The following is a 20,126-nucleotide window of genomic DNA, read 5'->3' on the forward strand; positions in this document are numbered from 1 at the left end:
ATAAATTTGTATTCACGTTCATCGTTTATTCGTATTATAATAATATAGATGTAATAATCGTATTAATAATAATAGTGGCATTACCGAAGGTATTACAGTAAATAGATCTCGTCCATGTATATTATGTTTATATATAGAAGGAGACCTGGAAAATGGATTTTTTTTTTATCATATATTCTTTTCACTAATTTCTATTTTGTATGTATTCATGTATAATAATAGATTGCCGAAATTGTCATGCATCTTTCAGTAGATTTTTACTTTTTTAACTTGTACTACGGTAAAAAATTCACGTACTAAAATTACTAACGATCTAAGTATATCTCTATATCTATATACATATATTTAAATGTATAATATTATATAGTATGTATGTATTTACGTGGATATAAGATATATACATATTATACGATATAATAATCGAGGAATTTAGTATAGATTCGGAAAATACATAACGAAAATTGAACTAAAAAAACATTTGGCTACATTAAGCTACAACCCTGTACGATATATCCATAGCTTTCGTTATTAGAACATAATCTCGAGAATTTCCACAACCAGGATTGGATTAACCGTCGTTTTTTTTTCGTAGTATTTTTTCATTATTAATTTTTTCGTTTTGGGGGGAAGCCAGGGTGCCAGGGGAATAATTCGAAATAGGTTTTAACATCTTTATAGTAATTCGAAAAAACACTTCCTCGGAATAGGAGATTGAATTTATTAATTTTATTGGTAAAAAGTCTTTCAACTACTAGATATTATACCTACTTCGTTATAACCTCGTGCTAATAATATAAATCGTTATGTTAATCGCTGAAATGTTTTTTTATTGTATTATTTTTGGTTTTTTTTTTCGGGCACTCAAATCGCTTGCTGTTTTTTTTCAATATTCTAATAACAATGAGCTACCTACGATAACGTACTCATTCATTTACGCGTTAATTTATATTAATATCGGGAGTTTTTCGAATTGACAATTACCTAGACCAAGTGGTCGATCGTCTCTGACGCTCTTTCGGTCGACTAAATAACCAGTACCGGTCAGCGACGAAGCGATAGTTTCGTCGGGGGGGGAAGAAACAAAACCATATAGGGCAAAATAAAAAATTAAAAAATTCGATCATCACGGTTTCAGGTGTATTATTTATATTATTTATAGTATATATATATATGTAATAAAATCCCACGATTTATCTAACGTCGTTATTTTCATTCTTGTTTTTCATCTTTATTTCTTTTAGTTTCCAATATTCTCCTCATTATTTCCTCGGTTCTTGTCGTTTTATTTCAATATAACTAAGCTAGATGATTATACGCACCTGACGCTTTTAAGACACGGTGATATATTATTATTGATAGAATTTCATATCGTTACATAACACATAAATAATAATAATAATAATAATAATAATTTTAATAATAATAATAATAATATTGTTAATCGGTTATCATCAATTCCGTTTGAATTTTCATACAAATTATCCAATCGGAATTTCCCGACAATCTTTTTCCGGATTCAGGTTTTTCCAACAATTTCCCGCGGAGGAAATTTTTCCAGGCCCTTGTTCGTCGAATGATGAATTGCAGCTTCTCTCGGTAAATGTAATCGGTAATCATCATTCGGAAGTCTAAACATTGTTCATCTTTTCGAAATTTTTTTTCGCTACCTCCGGCGCCTCCTCCGTCCAACTTTCGCTCTTCCATGCTCGGTACTTCTCGACCAAGGGCATAATAAATAAAAGGAAACCACTCAGAGCGATGAAAAATCCGGCCAAGTAAAAGGAAAGGTCGTAGGTTCCCGTAATGTCGTACAGCCAACCTGTGAAGTTGAAATTTTTACTTTGACTTATCGTACTCACAATCGGCGTTCGAAGGCGACGTAGTATTTCTGCTGTAAAACTGTTCGTTCGATTCGTTCGTTTTCTTTACCTGCCAGTGGCGGACCCACGAGGTTCGCTACGCCCTGAACGAGAAGTAGAAGACCGTAAGCGTTGGTAAACCTTTCCAAGGTTATTAATTCTACGAGAATAATACTCGTTAGGCTATAATTTGCGGCAATGAACAGCCCGAAAGCACCCGCTATCGCGCAAAGTCCGTAGTAGTTGTGAACGACGAGAGGTATTAGAGCCGTCACAGCTCCGCAAAGTCCCATGCAAACCGCGTAAACCAACGAAGCGTCTACCCAGACTCGATCTCCGGCCCAGCCCAAAATTACCTGAAAAACGAAGCGATGCATCGACGAGGGTTAGATTTCATTCCTTTCATTTTATTCCCTTTTCTCTCGGCGCTTTTTACATCATTATTTCCGAGCACCAAAAATATTCTAAAGGGGGATTAAAGAATACAGAAATCCCGGCGGGATTTCAATGCTCGAATATAAATCGGAGAAAGCCGTATTTCACTTCAGGTTTTTCTTAACAAACACAAAGGGGTACCCACCCTCCCAAAGTATTTGCAGACTTTGGGATTCTCGACTGTCGAATAAAGTTCCACGATTACGGATTAATTCCGCGGAAGACTCGGAATATATATATATATATTTGATATCGAATATTTGGGGCTGCGATTTATGAGTAATGAAGGATTTTTAAAAGTCTACCCACCTCGCCGCCCATATTGACGATTCCGATGACGGATATCAGGTAGGAAGCGTCGGTCTCGGTGAAGCCAACCTCTATGGCGTTGTCGGTGAGATAAACGTAGGGGACATCGTACCAGGTGTAGAGTAAAAAATTGCTCAAGGCAAACAATAAGAATCTGGGATCACCGAAGTAGGAAAAGTCGAGCATATCGACGATCACGTCCCAAAATTCCCAGAGTCCCGCGTACCATACCATCTTCGTTTTGGCTATGGTGGTCATCGAGTTTCTGTATATGTCGGGACAACTGGAAGCTCGGAGACGATATCTGTTTATGTTCAACATCGCTCCTCTGTACGTCAAGCTGTGCCGATGAACGCGCAGATCTTTGAAATAGGCGGTGGGTAGTCTTCTCTGGTGGTCCAAAATCGTTGCTCTTTGAAACGGACAGTCGGGTTGCGTCTTCTTGAGCCACCACAGATAAGCTGCGTCGGTGTGCTGTCGCGAGTTCGTGACGTCGTTGCTCCCCTGATCGGGATTCTTCGAATTTCCGGGGGGCTTCGAACTCTGGTCCTTCGCAACTGCGGGCTTGTCGATCTTCGGATCGTCGACTCTGGCGTCGTCGTTCTGAATGTCGGGCAACGTGGCGACGTCCATGTGATCGTTCAGCCTTCCCGAATCGCTGAGACTCTTCGAGGATATCAAGAGGCTCGGATAATTCTGGAGCAGGACGTTGTAAACGTTCTTGTGGGTGCTCAAAAGTTCCAAAACCTCCACCGGTACCTTCTCCCCGTTTTTCACGAAGGTCGGGAGGCTCACGAGGCTCGAAAATTTCTTACCCCGAGCGTCGTCCCTCGCGTTCTCTATCGCGATGCCCACGGTGCTGGCCGACGTGAAATTTCTCTTGAGATCGTTCTGTTTTTGGGGATTTATGTTCGCCGAACTGGAGAAGGAATCCGCGCTGGAGCTCTGTATCTTGGAGCGTTTTCGCTCGCGATTTTTTCTACGCTCGGCCGTCTTGGCCTTGGCCCTCGTCGTGGTCCACTCGAGGTCTCTCATCAGGCATCCGCATACCGCTAAATTGAAGAAGAGCCCCGCGAGGATCAGAGTCGTTCCTCGCCAGCCGTATTCCTCCAGAAGCCACTGGATCAAGGGGGCGAATATGAAGGTCCCTATGCCGCTGCCGCAGACCGATAAACCGGTGGCGAACGATCGTTTTTTATCGAAGTAGTAAGCGACGATGACGATGGCGGCTACGTAACACAAGGACAGTCCGAAACCAGCGACTACTCCGAACGTGAATATCAGGAACTCCATCGAATTGGTGAAGGAACTTATGACGAAACCGGTGGTGGCGAGCACGCTCCCCGCTATCGTTACTCTTCTGCATCCGTAACGGTCGGTCAAAAAACTGGCTATGGGTCCGGAGAGCAGAGGCATCGCCATGAAGAGACTTCCGATCCAAGCGGTCTTCGATTTACCTTCGCCGAAGTAATTTAGGAACTCTACGTAGATAACTCCGAAGGAGAACGTTATCCCATCGGCTATTAAATTTACAACGAACGACGCCGCGACGACTACCCAGCCCCAGCCTCCGTCGGGAGGTCTGGCTTCCGAAAATTGCGCGAGGCTGGAATTGTCCTCCGAACTGCCGGAGCTCGACGTCGATATGGAAGCACTTGGGCTGGGATGCGGTTTTCTCGACGACGATTTCGACTCCTTGTTGAACTGCACGTGATGAACCTGCTTGTCGTCCTTCGGCGATCTTCCGTTCGCTTGTAATTTTTCGGCACTACCTTCCCGGTGCCGCGAACGCGTCTCCGTCTCAATGAACAGTCGATTTTTGTCGCGACAAATCGCGTCCGACGATCCCTGCAGCGGCGGTGGAGAATTTCTCGGGCTCGGATTCGTCGCGGTCTCGTTATTGTAAAAGCTGTTCGGTCGTTTCGGCGATGAATTCTGCCCAGCCTTCGTCAATTCCGCTCTCGCCTCTCCTCGTATTTTCCTGCCGGATTCACCGAACCTGCTCCTCTCGTCCGTGGGCAAAATTTCGTCCTTTTCGCCCGCGCCGCAGTCCGGCGATCCTTCGCGGTCGAAACTGTAAAACCTTTCCGCGTTCGCCGCCTCATTTTTGCTCAGAATTTCAACGGACTCGTCGCAATTTTTCGAGGATTCCACTTTCCCGTTGTACCTGACGATTTTCGACTCCATGATCCGACCCTCCTCGGGTCCGTCGACCCCTCGACCGTTCGCAGTTTCTCTTTCGGCGCCGGCCAACGATTCCAAATTCTTCGCCTCGGCTTGGATCCCATTTTCTTTCGGGGAACCGTACGTCGTTAGATCCGTCTGACCGTTGAACGTTCCCCACTCGGCCATAGCTGCACTCTTAATATCACTCTCGGTATTTCTTTTTGCTAATTTTCAACTACAACATTTAATTCTCACGGGGTTTCGCACCTGGTCTTCGCGTTAGCACCATATATCGCACCTAGTGATTCTTTTAATCTTAAACAAAGCGCGCATTCTTTTATCCTCATTATTTTCCTTTAAAAAATAATCACTATTTTGCTTTCGTCGGCAATTTTCTCTTTCTCTTTCAAGATAAGGCAATATTATTATTATTCTTTTTCCCCTTCGCTATTACACGTATTAAATTATTGGAATTTTCTCTCTTCGCTTTTACTCACAATCATACGAAACTCGACCGCCGCGCGAATTATACCAATGAAAATAGAGGGAAGATTTGAGAATTCGAAATTTTAACTCTTTCTTTTTCATTTAGTTTCGTCCTTGACCTAAACAAAGGTTGTATCGGCCACTCGTACAATTCTCTGGTAAACTGACGACGCAAAAGCAACAGCGATTGAAGTAGTCCCTGGATTTGGCTCCTGCCACCATCGCTGCAGCTGCAGACACCGACGTTCTCGGACCCACGACGAATCGTTTCGCCCACGTCCTCGGACCAACTTTTATCCCAGGTACCCATACGGCGGACAATACTTTCGCTTCTCTGATTTGCACTGTAAAATATGACAAAGATTCTCGTGTTACGACAACGTCTCCAATTTTTCATTAGACGTCGCTCCGATCGTCGAATCGACGCTCAATTATTCTAATTCGACGATTGGGAAGGAATAAAAAAAAAAATATGGAAAACTCCCACCCGGTATACGCATGAAATAATGGCGATTGTACTCCGTAATACGATTAGGACGGTACACCGGGTCTTTGGGTTAATTTACGGCCGTGCCGGCATATAATCTAATCACTCGTGCTCTTCATTTTTCCATATATCATTGCAACGTGTTGCCCAATAACAGGAACCATTGTTCATCCACCCCCATTTTTGTGTGTATGAAAAATAGTATGGCCACGTTATACACGTCGCGGGAGTTGAAAATATTCGAGGCAAAATATGTATAGGTATACAGTTTGATTTTTAATTATCTGGAATTTTTAAGTAGCGAAGAGATTCCGTTTCCCTGCGGCTCTTCAAATCCCATCACAACCCGTTCGAACGCCGAGAGATATGCTATAGTTTGTCGTCTAAAGTCGAGGGACGGAAATAAATTGAAAAGGCAATTGCAGATCGTTTGGCAGTAAACCAGAATGTCACCTGTACAACGTGTACGTATAACGAGAAATCAGAATATCTCAAAACGCATTCCTTATACCTTCAGCTGGGGAAAATAAAGGAAAAATGAGCAATCGCGATACCGAAGAGGAATCAATTTTTTCACCGAATTTGAAATTCATTAAAAAGATATACGTGTACAGAGAAATTGTAATCTCCCAACGACGATCGCGTCGAGTTCGCGAAGACGATAACGATTCGATCGTGCAATTATCTCGGATATATACATAAATGTCCGTCGCGTTACAAATTACCCGCGTAGTGTGTAGCGATACGTGTACTTGTATTTTCAGTATCTGCAAGACGCGCGACCGATGGAGATATAACTAAGATGACGACGACGACGACGACGACGATGATACGGTGTATTAAAGTGGGCTGTATAGAAGATGGGTATAAGATTATAGTTCACGGTGGTGGCAGGCAGTTAGAGCTAGCGATTGTAAACTGACTTCATTGTGAATGAGTTGCTATCAATTTAAGGATTTAAACGTTCGTGCGGACGCACGTTAGATGTGTACACACGAGTACATACCTATACGCAGCGACATAGGTACGAACCTACGTACACCTAAATCATACGAATAGGAAGAGATGAAAATTATGAGCCACGCCACGATAGAATTCCTCTTCTTAAATACGCCTCGCGTTAAATCTGATGAAAAAGATGAATCGAGAACGCAGATATGTTCCCCCTTTTTCGTTTTTTTATCTTCTACCCGTATACCTACTATAATAATAACAACGAGTTTTAATTGATAAGAAACACTTTCGGGCTGACTGACGTTTTTTATATCCGGTTCGCCAGCGATTACCAATTAATTATAATAGGACCTGAGTTAAAACTGAATGTAATTCACTCTTCCGGTAGAAAATCATTCTAGATCGTTGCTACAAACGCGGTACACCTAAAGTCTGAAACTGGTTATTCCGTAAATCCAAGTCTACGTCAGGAATTGTCGATATGCTATAGGGTACAGGTATCTAACGTACTTCATATACCTCCATTTATGACTTATACACCACGTGGCATTGTTGCGTATACGTGCCTGTATGTATAACGCATGTGATGTATAAAGTCCGTGTGTATACGTATGTACGTAGCGAACGAGGGTATACTCATTGTCTTGAACATTTAACCGTGAAAAGAGAGCTCTATTGAATGCCACCAACCCGCAGCCCGCGCATGGCGGAAATTTCAACGTGCCTCCACGCCATATTGTCGCTATTTCCATCACCCGGCTGTACGAATAGAAACTCGACGAGAAACGGACGAAATTCGTGCAAATTTACACTCGAGGAAAGTTTGAACTGAATTTGATACACCCTGTGCGGTGAAACGGTAATGATAATAACGACAATGTACATCAACCGTCAGAAATGTTACCGTATACGTACATCGATTCTCCTCCTTATACACATACCTATGCGTACGTACATGTACCTTATTACATCTTGTTTTATAACAAAAAAGGAACAATGGACCATCCAGTTCGAGAGATTGCGGTACATATCTGTACATATGTATGAATTATAAATGAAATTGGTAACCCGTTTTCACTTGATATACATGTACACGTAGATATGAATGTCACGAGTGATTCGATCTATGTTCTATCTTATGTATACATTGATGAGTCTGCAATCTGCATGTTTCAAGATCTGAATTAATAATGTGAAGTGGATGAAATATTGAGTAGGTATACAGATATGATATATACAGGATATTTCACGTCAAACTTTTTCCAATATATCGATTAAATTCGATTGGGAATAAATCCGATCGAGATATCCCTGATTTTTCACATTTTTGAGCGATAAATCGGCGATAACTCGATCAATTTTATGGATAGATCAATTTGGCTTTTAGATACGGAGTCCTGAGATCAAATTACATAAGAATAGCATAGAAACCCCGATGAAAAAATGTTGATTTTTGGGCCAGAGATGAAGTACTTAAAAAATAAATCGAATGGCACTTTTCTTACGTATTTTGACCTCAGAAATCCAAATCTGGAAGAAAAATTGACCTATCTCTAAAATTGACCGAGTTATCGCCAATTTTCAGCTTTTTGGGGTCAAAAATAAAAAATTGATTTTTTGATCTATCTTAATGTAGTTTGAGCTCAGGAATCCGAATCTGGAAGAAAAATTGATCCATCTTCAAAAATGACCGAGTTATCCTCATTTTTTCGCATTTTTTTGCATAAATTTGAGGATATCTCAAAGGGAAAAAATCGTAGCTCAATTTTAACAACGGATTCGTGTTCCTGGGGTCAAAATACATAAGAAAAGTGCCATACGATCAATTTTAAAAAATAAAAATTTTTGGTCAAAATTTGAAAAAATCGTAAGGGGTACCCCTTGGAAAAATCTCAAATTTTGGCCAAAAATTTTTATTTTTTAAAATTGATCGTATGGCACTTTTCTTACGTATTTTGACCCCAGGAACACGAATCCGTTGCTAAAATTGAGCTACGATTTTTTCCCTTCGAGATATCCTCAAATTTATGTCAAAAAATGCGAAAAAATGAGGATAACTCGGTCATTTTTGAAGATGGATCATTTTTTCTTCCAGATTTGGATTCCTGAGCTCAAATTACATTAATGTAAACTATAAAATCAATTTTTTATTTTTGACCCCAAAAAGCTGAAAATTGGCGATAACTCGGTCAATTTTAGAGATAGATCAATTTTTCTTACAGATTCGGATTCCTGAGGTCAAAATACGTAAGAAAAGCATATCAAATCCAATTAAAAAAATTAATTATTTTTTGCTGGAAAATCGAATTTTTTTTCCGTTCTTCAAGAGTAATCTCAGATGTAATCAGCTCAAGAATCCAAATCTGAACGCCAAAATCATCTACTCATGCAATCGATCGAGTAATCATCGATTATTCGCTGTTGGGAGCAGAAAAATTACAAGACATATCGAGTGATTTTAGTCGTAGACCCAGTTTGATTCTTCGCATGGGTCGAAATATTCGTATTTCTCAATTCAGCAGCAAACCCGAGTTTTGCTGGAGTCAGGTAGCCACGAGCGAGGGGGTTTGTTGTGGGGCGTCACCTCTGCTCAGCCCTGAAGGTGACTTATCACAACAAAGCGCTACGCTGCCGGCTACGCTGACTCCAGCAAAGCTCAAGTTTGCTGGTGAATTGAGAAATTCGAATATTTCGACCCATGCGAAGAATCAAAGTGGGTCTACGACTGAAACCAATCGATGTCATATGATTTTTCTGCTTCCAACAGCGAATAATTGATGATTAATCGATCGATTGCATGGCTCTCAGATTTGGATTTCTGAGATCAAAATACATGGGAATAGAATAGAAAAAAAATGATGATTTTTGACCCCTAAATCGACAAAATTCCAAGGGGTGCCTACCCCTTGGCATTCTTTATGCAATTTTCAAAGCCAGCCTAATTTATGGGAATCAAAGAAGATTATTCTTCTGGTATAAAAAAAAAAAAAATATCCAGTGACATTGCGGTGGTATAAAAGAAGAAAAAATTTTCAATGACTTCCAAAAGCATTGCTTCTGAACACGTGTGTATCTTCATTTATCACACATCGGCGTATTATATGCATAAATATACGTCGTTATCTGCGCCTGTGATATTTACACATCCATCATACTTATACATAGACTGTATCACGTGTCGAGATAAAAAAAAGTACTCCAGATAAATTCAGAGTAATAATTATAATAATCAATCCGACCGCCAATATCTCGTAGTACATCATCGCGCGACCATCATAAAAACTGAGGCGCGTGTTAACGTCTAAGAAAATGGCAGAAACGTAATATAAATTTTCACTATATTTCATTTGCGTTCGGAACTCAAAAGTTAAATTACAAAAACGAAAGAAAAAAAAAAGAAAACAACTGAATAATTTTTCTCTCTCCAATGATTCATTTCCAGAAATTAAAAATTATCTGTACAACGCGCCGCTTATCTTTTCCGGAGTTTTTATTCCTTTTCTTATTTTAATTATACATATCCTACATCACATATGCGTACACGGTATAATTCTTTCATAATTTTGCCGCTAAAATAATCAATGTTAATCGGACGTTGCGTAATTGCCGGTCTAATAAAGCGGTTATAAAATCAAGGAAATTAGAGAACTAGATATACCTATATGAGAATAAAATTTGTGTTTGAAAAACGAATGAAAAAACGAAGTGGGAATACCGTCTATCATCAAAATTGTTATTTCGTCGTCGTCGTCGTCGTCGTCGTCGTCGTCGTTGTTGTTGTTGTTGTTGTTTTTGTTGTTGTTGAATAATGAAAACCACCGCTCAAAATTATACGAGGAGATTGAGAAAGGAGCGGTGCAATCGCGTTTTATCTCCCTAGCCACAGTGCATCGGCATCAGCTGCGACTTCACTCGGCTGCGGTGCGGTAGTAAGTAACGGAGGAATAGTTATGCCGTAAAATAATGAGGAAAAGTCAATAGTTGAGCATCCAGAGTACGTACAATATTACGATAAGTTCGTGTGTGTAAATCATGAGAGAGAGAGACGTGCACGCGGTGCTTTCACGAAGAACGTGTGTAATGGAACGACGTGTAGGATAGCGCGGCCCTACGTCATCCCCGCCATTTTTCATTATAATTCAATTCGAAAGAACGGAATAAATTTTTCTTCTTTATTACTAGGCGTGCGGAGCATTGAAAAAACGCATCACCGTTACACGTTGTACGGTATCTAATTTATGCATCTGCCATGAATGAAGAACAAAAAAATTGTATCATTATCATCGCCGTAGTCGATGTGCAGTCGCTGTTTATTGTTATTACCATTTCTGTTCGGTGCAGCGTGGTTCCTTTGTAAATATATTGAAAATAATTCGTTCGGTATTATTCTTATCTTTTTATTTATATGTATACGTGTACGATAACTTTGGTAAATTTTATTTATCTTATTTAGATGCACGATACGTGTATCGTTTACCGTGGATCATTATTTATTCACTTATAGTTCACAACACACATTCACACGCGTATAATAATTAACGAGAAAACAGCAGTTGTTCGTCAAAAAAACACGCACAATATACATATACGTGTAATATATATTGAAATTCTTTAGCGATGTGTCGTGAAAATAAATTTACGTTTTTTGCTCGGTTCTTTTTACTTCCAACTGTTAAATCGTTCAATTCATTCCTGTGTTTTACGATCACGTCAGGTCCACCGTCCTACGGAACGAACAACTTTTCGATTTGCAAAATTTTTTAATAAAATGCATCTTGCGAATCACCAGATTTTAATAATCCACCGGTAATAAAAAAATCGATGTTCGGGGTGGTGAGAATTAATATAGTTTTCGTTTTTTTAAATTTATTTCTTTATTCGGATACACATTCGTTAATTTATATACCGAACCAAATAACAGTTGAGCGCGTATTTTAATTGTAGCCAAAAGCTGATTAAAATTTTATACAATCGTATAGAACGAATGGGTCATTATATATGTGTACATAATAAATCGCGATCGAAACAAAAGGAGAGAAAAAGGAAAAAAGTAAAAACCATAAACGAATAATATTTTGAGATTCAAAAGTGGAACAAAAATAACGTATCGTCGAAGGCAATCCGGTGTACTCTGACCATTGCACGGATACACAATCCGAATTCGTGTTTTGAGAGAACTCTTCTTTTTTTTTTTTTTTTATCGGTACGGTTGCGTCGATTACACTAATTTATTTAACGTTAATACCGCATCGCCAGCCAGATAACTTCTAATCGTGTATCTGCGCTTTCACAGTTATTTTTTTTTCATTATTTGAATTTAGTCTTTTTTCGTTGCGTTATCTCGTCAGGCTCCTCGTCATCGGTTCGTCGGCTGCCCAACGTCGAAAAATTCGAAAGTCTCAACGAAAATTTCCAACGAACTTTGAATTAAATTCATCGCCGATTCGATCGCACGATTCCCGACACACACTGAATTTAGAGGCGAGTAAAAAAAAACAAAGACCAAATTCGCAACGTATCTTCAGTTTTTCGAGCAGTTTCGACGAGCGGAATCGTACGAATTTCCTCGTTGCAAAAACGGGGATAAAAATGAAAATAAATCGAGGGATCGCGCGCGCGAATCGTCGCCGACGACGAGAGTAATAAAGTGCAGTGAAAAGTTTTCAACGTTACGACGCTGTGCGCGACGCAAGTTTCCGAAGTAAAATGGGCATCGTTGGATTGCGCGACGACGGGTAATACTGCGTGCGATAGCCCTCGTTGCCCGGTTGCCGTTGACGTTGCCGTGTGGTCGTTGCCCAGGGCAGGCCGAGCTTCCGAGGAGAACGTTCACTCTTCTTCTTCTTCTTCTTCTTCTTCTCGACTTCCTCCTCGCCTCTTCGCTCATTAACTCGACTTCTTAACGCTCTTGCCTCGACTTGACGAAATTCCCACACTCTGACAGGGATATATACGACGAACGCACCGTACCCTCCCCTCGCACGCACCCGTTTCTCACTCGCAATTCACAAAATAAGAAGCACTGGTCACGCAGCGCGTGCGCGCGTGTACGTGTAACGCGTGCGGTATGACTTGTTAGGTGTGAGGGACGACGAAAAAAGATTAACGAAAATAAAAAGAAATAATTAAGAAGAGGAGCGCTTCTCCCGCCCTGTTTCCGTGCACATTTTCTTCTCGGCTGTTGTTCGAACGCGACCGCGGAGCTCCAAGTTATCTCGTGTTCAGGGACGGACGACGAGATGAGGAGATGCTCGCGGTTCGTAAAATCCCACCGAGATAACGGGACGCCCTTAATCCGTATAGCGATCCGTATTTACGCTACGCGGTGAACGACGCGTAGGGTGACCAGACGATGGATGAAAAAATTTATCGTGAATCGCAGGTATTCGATAGAGTGATCAGATTCGCCGATGAATAATTAATTTCGTGTAGAAAGCTCGTGCGAGCGTAATCGCGAGATGTTTCATAAATTATGCGGAGCGAATTTTTTCGACATCGAATCCCTGGCTCTGTATATTTCTAATCCAGTAATATAATAAAAATGAAGACTGTACCGGGCGTGAAAAGTTTCGATGTATTTCATAGATCGATATCGAAAAGGATCTGGTATAATACGCATCAGACGATATTGATCAACCGATCGGGATTATATTGAATAAATTATAGACTCGACGTGCAATTTTATAGTACGACACAAATGGATCGGAGGTCCACGCAATCCGTCAAATTTTCTTTCATTTTTTTTTGTCAACGAACCACTCTTCTTTGGCGGATTTCAGATCGCGAGATGTACTCTGGAGCGGAAAATCTTCTGAAATCTGATCTCTGGTGCGAGATTTGAAATGAAATAAATATTACACAGCTGCATCTAATGTAGAATTAGCACGCGCGTAACGTAAAGTGGGATGAAACGGGGCAAGGAAACGAACAAGATGATTAATATTTACGGGAAGATTTGATTAAATATAGCTCGCAATCAGTTGACATGATTCGCATGACATTACGTATATCTCCGAAATTTTACGAATACAAAACTGTTCGATATAAAGTGTAAAGTTTTCCACTCATTTTTAACATAATTATTATAATAATATGAAGAACGTCAGATTCGCCTATCTTTTGATATTGTATACACATATCTGAATCAGAGAGCTCGCTAGAGGCACGGCTAGATGTTATTTCGAGTTACGAGATTTACGTATAGTCTTTGTGACGGTATCTAGATATTGTTATTAGGCGTTAGAATTTATTGAAATTTTTGGGTCATGCCTTTCTTCCTTTAATCTTGTGATCTACAGTGATCGAACGACGGAGCAGAGATCGTACAAAACAACCTCATTAGGTTGTCCATTTCCACGATGATAATAAATCTAACGTAGACTTTTCATTTTCAACCGCTCGATAATTTGATCGTCGTGAAATTTTCCGATAAGTATCGGATTAAAAATCACCACCTTGCGTTCGAAAAATTGGGAAAAGATTCACTTGGAATTGCAACGAATACAAATGACAAAAAATGAGAAGAAAAATAAGGACCGAACGTTCCGGTTGGAAAAATTAAAATAAACGGATAAAAAATTGCAAACTATAGCGTGACCTCTTCCTTATCGATTCGTTGAATTTCGTTTATTAAAAATTCGGTTTTTTGTTGCTTTTCGTGGCGTATCATCGACCCGCGACGATGACAGTCGAACGATTGTGAGCTTTTATACCTATACGTTCGCGTGACACGTAGATGACATTATCACAGGGGAAGTTATATTTTAAGAATGATCGTCTTCTACCAGCGCAACTTTTGTTGACCTTTCAATTTTCATCTGCACACACAAGAGAGAGAGACGCCCGCTAATAATTGGACTTGAATAAAATCAGTTAAGGCATGTCTTGCGTCAGCACCATTCAGAAATACTTAAAGTTTTTAGCTGCAAGGCTGTCACAATATTATTATCCCCAATAAAATACTAGCCTCAAATAGACGCGTATGCCTTTTTTGTTATTAATTATTTGACTATTTTATCATTCGCTCGTTTTCATCACTTTTGTCGCGTACCAGTGTGCGAAAAAGGGGTCTTATGACACGTGTTTTCTTTCTGGCTAGTCTTTCGTCCGTACCCCTATGGAGAGGTGAAATTTTTTCCGAAGAATTTGAAAGGGGACACCCCGTTAACGCTAGGTCGGTATTGTAGATACCATCGGGGCCCAGCTATGGTTACCCCGCATTCTCAAGATCCCGGACACGATTTTTTTATTCGTTCATTAATTTATTTTCTTCATTTTTAATTTTATTTGCTTTTTTTTTATCCTACCGGAGCGTAACTCGATACATTTTTGCACGGGTAAAAGTTTTCGAGCGCATCACTTGATCCCTGTACGTTATCATTATGCGATGGATATATGTGGAATGGTTATTTTTAATTATTCGATGACGATTTTTATCGAATTCTTTTTTTCACCCCGAAATCCTCGCACGCTTTGTTATTGTATCCTCGACGAAAAAATACATCATTTGTCTCACGTCTCGATAATGATAGCAATAACAATGACGGTAATAATAATAATAATGATTATGATAATTAGCCTGTAAGGCATGCGAGTAGAAAATAAACTTTATGTTTTCTATTTCTTTTTATTTTTTTATTTTTTTTTCCAATGAATTCTAAAAAGGAAATTACGATTGGAGAAGAGAATAAATAGAAAAATAAGAAAAAATGCGATCTCGTAATTATTGCCAGTTTTCAATAATAGAATTTCGAATAACAATCGTGGATCATAAGAGCGGCGGAATTATCGTTGATCATTTTATTATACTGCCCGCAGTTGAGTTATAAGGAATGATAATTATTGCATTTTTCTTTACCAAGAATTAATTATAATTATTCACGAATAAAAATGATTTCTCTGCATGTATGTAATCGTTATTGATGTTGTTGTTATTTTATAATAGTTATAAGCAGCACCGCAACCGGTTACTAATTATCTCATAATTTTAATTTTCGGCGTAAAGAGAGAAGTAATAATAGAAAATTAATGAATGAAAAAATGAGAATAAATATATCGTTAGACAACACGGTAGTAGAAAAACTTCAATCACTTCTGCAACTATGATAAATGTCATTCCATAATTGCACACCGGAATTAGTTAGAGATAATGTAAAATAACTAGAATTCTCACTTACAATTGTAATAACCGAAGGTGGCAATAATTCCGACGTTATGCCAAACGATGCAGTCGAACTGATTAGGTAATAATTAGTTAATCTTAAAATAGCGAATCTTCCAAGTGATAAGAATAGAAAAATTTAACAGCGAGGTGGATGCTGGAATGGAATAACACAAAAGACATCCCGAACATAAAATGCGTCGTAGATTCACCCCAGAGAAGCTGTATTAATATTATACGTCTAGCCACCCCTGCAGACATTGTCTCGTTTCCAGACAGATCCCCGAAGTTACGTTGCGTACGCAACATCTTTCGTGATGGATCGAAAAAATGTAACATTGAGAAAAGGAAAAATTTTTTTTCGAACAAACAGAAAAGAAGATGATAATCTACAGCGCCGTACGGCGAGTATATGTATATTTCATGTGATCTCTGTCTGCAGGGCTCTATAACAATTTTTTTTTTTTTTTTCCAAAAAATCGAGACCCTTCATATTCTGAAGGATGAAAAAAGAAAAATAGATTTTCAAATGTATAGTATACCTAATAATAAAATATGCCTAACCTACTTCCTCACAGATTAGAAAATGTAAAAATAATTTCTAAAAATAATATCGGCCGAAAAAGATACTTGATCTGTATGCATATGTGTGTAAACGGCACTGTGAGATGGAGTCACGTAAAAAATTTGGCCTCTAAACAATGACGCCCGCTAATTAGGAGCACGAGAATCGATTGAATAATAACAATGTGTACCCACATTACACGTATATACCATATGCGATGAATTAATGTAGCTCTTTTGCATCGAAAAGAAATTTAAAAAAAGAGGAGATGAATTGTCTGTGATACATAAGATGAAAAAATAGATCAAATACGACTAGGTCTCATCCAACGACTACGAATGAGACCTAAAAATGAAAAAAACGACCAACTTTTTTACTCCGTGGCTCGAGTCTTCGGATTTTCGTTCGCGTTGCAAAAAAACATTTTTTATTTCCCCTCTGTTTTTTGCTCCGATACGTGCGCGGTGCACACGCAGACGAATTAATAACCGCGACTTTGAAAATATACGCCCCAATTTGTATGTATATTTCGGAAAATGTATGTAGATGAGCACTTAAAAACCTCACGTCTGTCTTTTTCGTAACTCGATTCTGACATGAGTGTGTCTCGAGTGACATCGCTGAACGCTCAATAAAAAATTGAAAAAAAGCAAAAAGAAATCAATAACAAATTCAAATAAAAATATAAATGTAATGTATATTTTTAATCGATTATCTACACCTGACTAACATCATTACTATTCAAATTTATCGCAATTACGATAATACGACATTCAGCGGTCAAATTGCTGCGACTCACTGTGCAGTTTCAGTTTTCTTTTACGTATGCTTTTACACATGGTAGACCGTGGGAATTGAATAAATTTTTTTTCTTTCAACAAAGTATGATGTAGATTACCAGAGGATTATGGAAAAATCGTCAAAGATTTTAAGACCAACCTTGACTTTGGTAACCTGCGGGAAGCCACGTAATGACCAATTATATCGTAATATTGGAATAAGGTTGGAACAGAACAGCAGTTGCAGTACATATGTATGTATACACGTGATGCATACATATTTACAGTTGCGTAAAAAACCGGTTATTTCAACTCCAGTTCGGAAAACCAGATATCAACCTGAATTCAAAAAGATATGGATTTCTTTGACTTTGACGATATATATAAATTTGCCATCGGTATTTCAATATCATTGATTAATCAACGATTAGTTTTATCGGCGTACGAAACTCGCACGAGATTTTTTATTCAAAGTTATCTGTCGGTTGAAGCAGCGTGCGTGTTACGATAAATCAGATAAACTGTATGTATATCTATATTGTTATCAGTACTATCTGGTGTAATAAAGTTAACGGTTGTAGCAACGAAAAATGACAATGAAGAAAATAAAAAATAATTTATATCTTTATCAAAATCTAAAGTAAGTCGTGCGCTATGACGCTTTTCTATCACTTTTTTATGTGCCCGAATTTTGAACGACAACATAACCAATATATAGATATACTTTTTTGTTTACTTGTTAATTAATCGATATACTAAAATTTCAGTAGTTCTTTTCGAATGTGGGAATAAAGTCAGTCCATGATAGTTAATAATCATTTTCCGCATCATGTAGTCTATTTTGCGTTCTATTTCAAGCTTGGAAATAAATGATTATACCAGTTATCTCACTCTAGGTCAAAATAGATAAGAACAATTTTCATCGAATTAACATTAATTTTTTCTTTTCCATTTTTCTTGTAATTAAATAGTGACGTAGTGGGTCGCGTCGAAAATAGGTTTACACGATTCTACTTCACGCACAAGGTCGTGAGAATATACGTATATACACCTGTGTATGTAAATTTCTTCTTTTTCATAATAGATGAATAAAAATTCTTATACGATAATCTTAATCTATGCAGAAGCGCAACTCCCTTTATGGTTTATATATTTTAATACCGGCGTCGTACGTTATCGATTTCGGTATATCGTGACTATAATTAATTGGTTGAGTATATATCCTCGCACCTATAATTATACGTACACGCAGAAAATTCGTTACATAATCTGTCAAACTGACGCCAAGGTATATTGAGTAATTCGTCAAGTACCTATGTAATTTACCACCATAGGTATACGCGTTCAATGGACTAGTGTAAATTAACATTGAACAAATTTATTTGTTATGCACCTTCTTGATTATAGAATAAAAAAGTAAAATTATATTTTGTGTTATTACTCACCGATAAAACAAGAACTCTTGGACCTAATGCTAAAAAACAGTGCAGCCCATCTCGTATCAGATTTAAAAAAGATATTTGCCCTTCAGAGGGATTGAACCGACTTATTCAAGAAAAAAGCACACACAATCTGAGTGAGCTAAGAATCTCTGCAGCTGGTTCTTATTTCGTAGTTCCTTTTTATTTCACTGATTGACCGATTATGAATTTCTCCCTCGTTACGACTCCTTCTCACGAAACTCTGTTGATGACGCGTCAATGTTGTTTTGTTGTGGTACCATCGAAGAAAAAAAAATGGTAGTACTTTTACGTCAAACCCGACGACGCTTTATGATGCTCGTGTATTATCTGATAGCGAAAATGAGTTTGAACCGAATCGCGCAGGGCTCTCTATGGAAATGCATATATTATAGTGAAGATATGATAAATATTTAAACGACAGGACAGTTTTAGGGCTAGCTGAGCAGGCGGGAGACTAGGCTGGCAAACTGCAAACCGTTGGTCGAATGTTTTGCATCCGAGGGTGAGTTTCCAGAAAGAACATACTAAACGCGCTTGCGCCGATCTGCAACCCCCTCCTCAAGCTTCTCCCACGCACCCCAGAAGCCAGAAACCCAGAAACTTAGGGCCGCCGAGACCAGGATTATGAAGCAGGTTGCGGTATTCTAGGAGATGAAGAATACCGCAACCATATTTTCAAAAATTCAATTTCAAACATCATTGTTTTCAATTTCAAACACCCGCAAAGGCAAACTTTTTTTTCATTATATCTTCATCGATATAAAAAAAATTCTGCATAGTACCTAATCATTCTTCAATCATGCTGAGGTTCAACCAAATTTCGAGATAAGACCTTGCTCTACTCATGCCCTTCAAGTTGCTTTGTGAGTCCATCTCTTTTAAAAGATCCCATAGAAGTCCCTTTCTCTTTCAGGGGCCGATATTATAGTCTCGTTGGCAAGGGTTGTATTCATGGATCGAATACAATGCGACTGAAAGCGGTAAATTGTTTTAATGTATGGGACATGAATTTCTATAAAACGTATGTGTGCAAAATTGATTCTAGCTTCACAGATACAGCACAGCGATCATATTGTTCGTAACTAATTCCATGCTGAATCAAAGCACTCTCATAAACAGATGACCATAACGAGACAAAGAGAACAAACAAATATTTCTGAGAGACACAAATTTACTGAGGGATTGCAAAAATTTCTACTATTTCTGTCATTAGGAAAATAGAACACCAATTACTGAAGAAATCCGTGATTTGAAGCTCTCTCTAATTCGAGCTCTAGGCACTTTTCTCAAGGATAACGACAGCTAAATCTCTACATTTCATTATACACATGAATCGATTGCAAATAGTCATATCTTTAGAGTTTTGCGTAATTATATAGTCGAATAGACGTATTTCTTGATAGAAAATAGAGAGGTATGGACTGTGATGACCGCTTTATAGGTTCTTGAAGGTCTCAATATTT

At 38.7% G+C, this 20,126-nt stretch overlaps 1 protein-coding gene across 2 annotated transcripts; it reads right to left on the reverse strand.

Annotated features, from left to right (window-relative positions):
- Window positions 1-704: 704 nt before the first annotated feature.
- On the reverse strand, window positions 705-19,274 carry LOC105685610. 2 transcript variants are annotated; one of them, XM_048652849.1, is made up of 4 exons: window positions 18,646-19,274; window positions 2,604-5,599; window positions 1,930-2,215; window positions 705-1,819 (listed from the first exon to the last, which is right to left on the reverse strand). In XM_048652849.1, exons 2-4 carry the CDS (start codon window positions 4,953-4,955, stop codon window positions 1,629-1,631), a joined length of 2,829 nt encoding a protein of 942 aa, XP_048508806.1. In that variant the 5' UTR covers window positions 4,956-5,599; window positions 18,646-19,274; the 3' UTR covers window positions 705-1,628. The 2 variants fall into 2 exon arrangements, with proteins under 2 accessions (XP_048508806.1, XP_048508805.1); XM_048652848.1 differs by lacking the exon at window positions 18,646-19,274 and adding an exon at window positions 11,020-12,968.
- Between the last annotated feature and the right edge of the window lie 852 nt (window positions 19,275-20,126).

This window comes from Athalia rosae, chromosome 3 (assembly GCF_917208135.1).
Source record: "Athalia rosae chromosome 3, iyAthRosa1.1, whole genome shotgun sequence".
NCBI classification, from domain to species: domain Eukaryota; kingdom Metazoa; phylum Arthropoda; class Insecta; order Hymenoptera; family Athaliidae; genus Athalia; species Athalia rosae.

Excerpts from the sequence above, each read along its gene's own strand:
- LOC105685610 (XM_048652849.1), bottom strand. The coding sequence starts at position 4,955 with ATGGCCGAGTGGGGAACGTTCAACGGTCAGACGGATCTAACGACGTAC. Across the intron at positions 2,216-2,603 it reads TCGTCAATATGGGCGGCGAG|GTAATTTTGGGCTGGGCCGG; the intron begins GTGGGTAGACTT and ends TTCGTTTTTCAG. Across the intron at positions 1,820-1,929 it reads CGTGGGTCCGCCACTGGCAG|GTTGGCTGTACGACATTACG; the intron begins GTAAAGAAAACG and ends TCAACTTCACAG.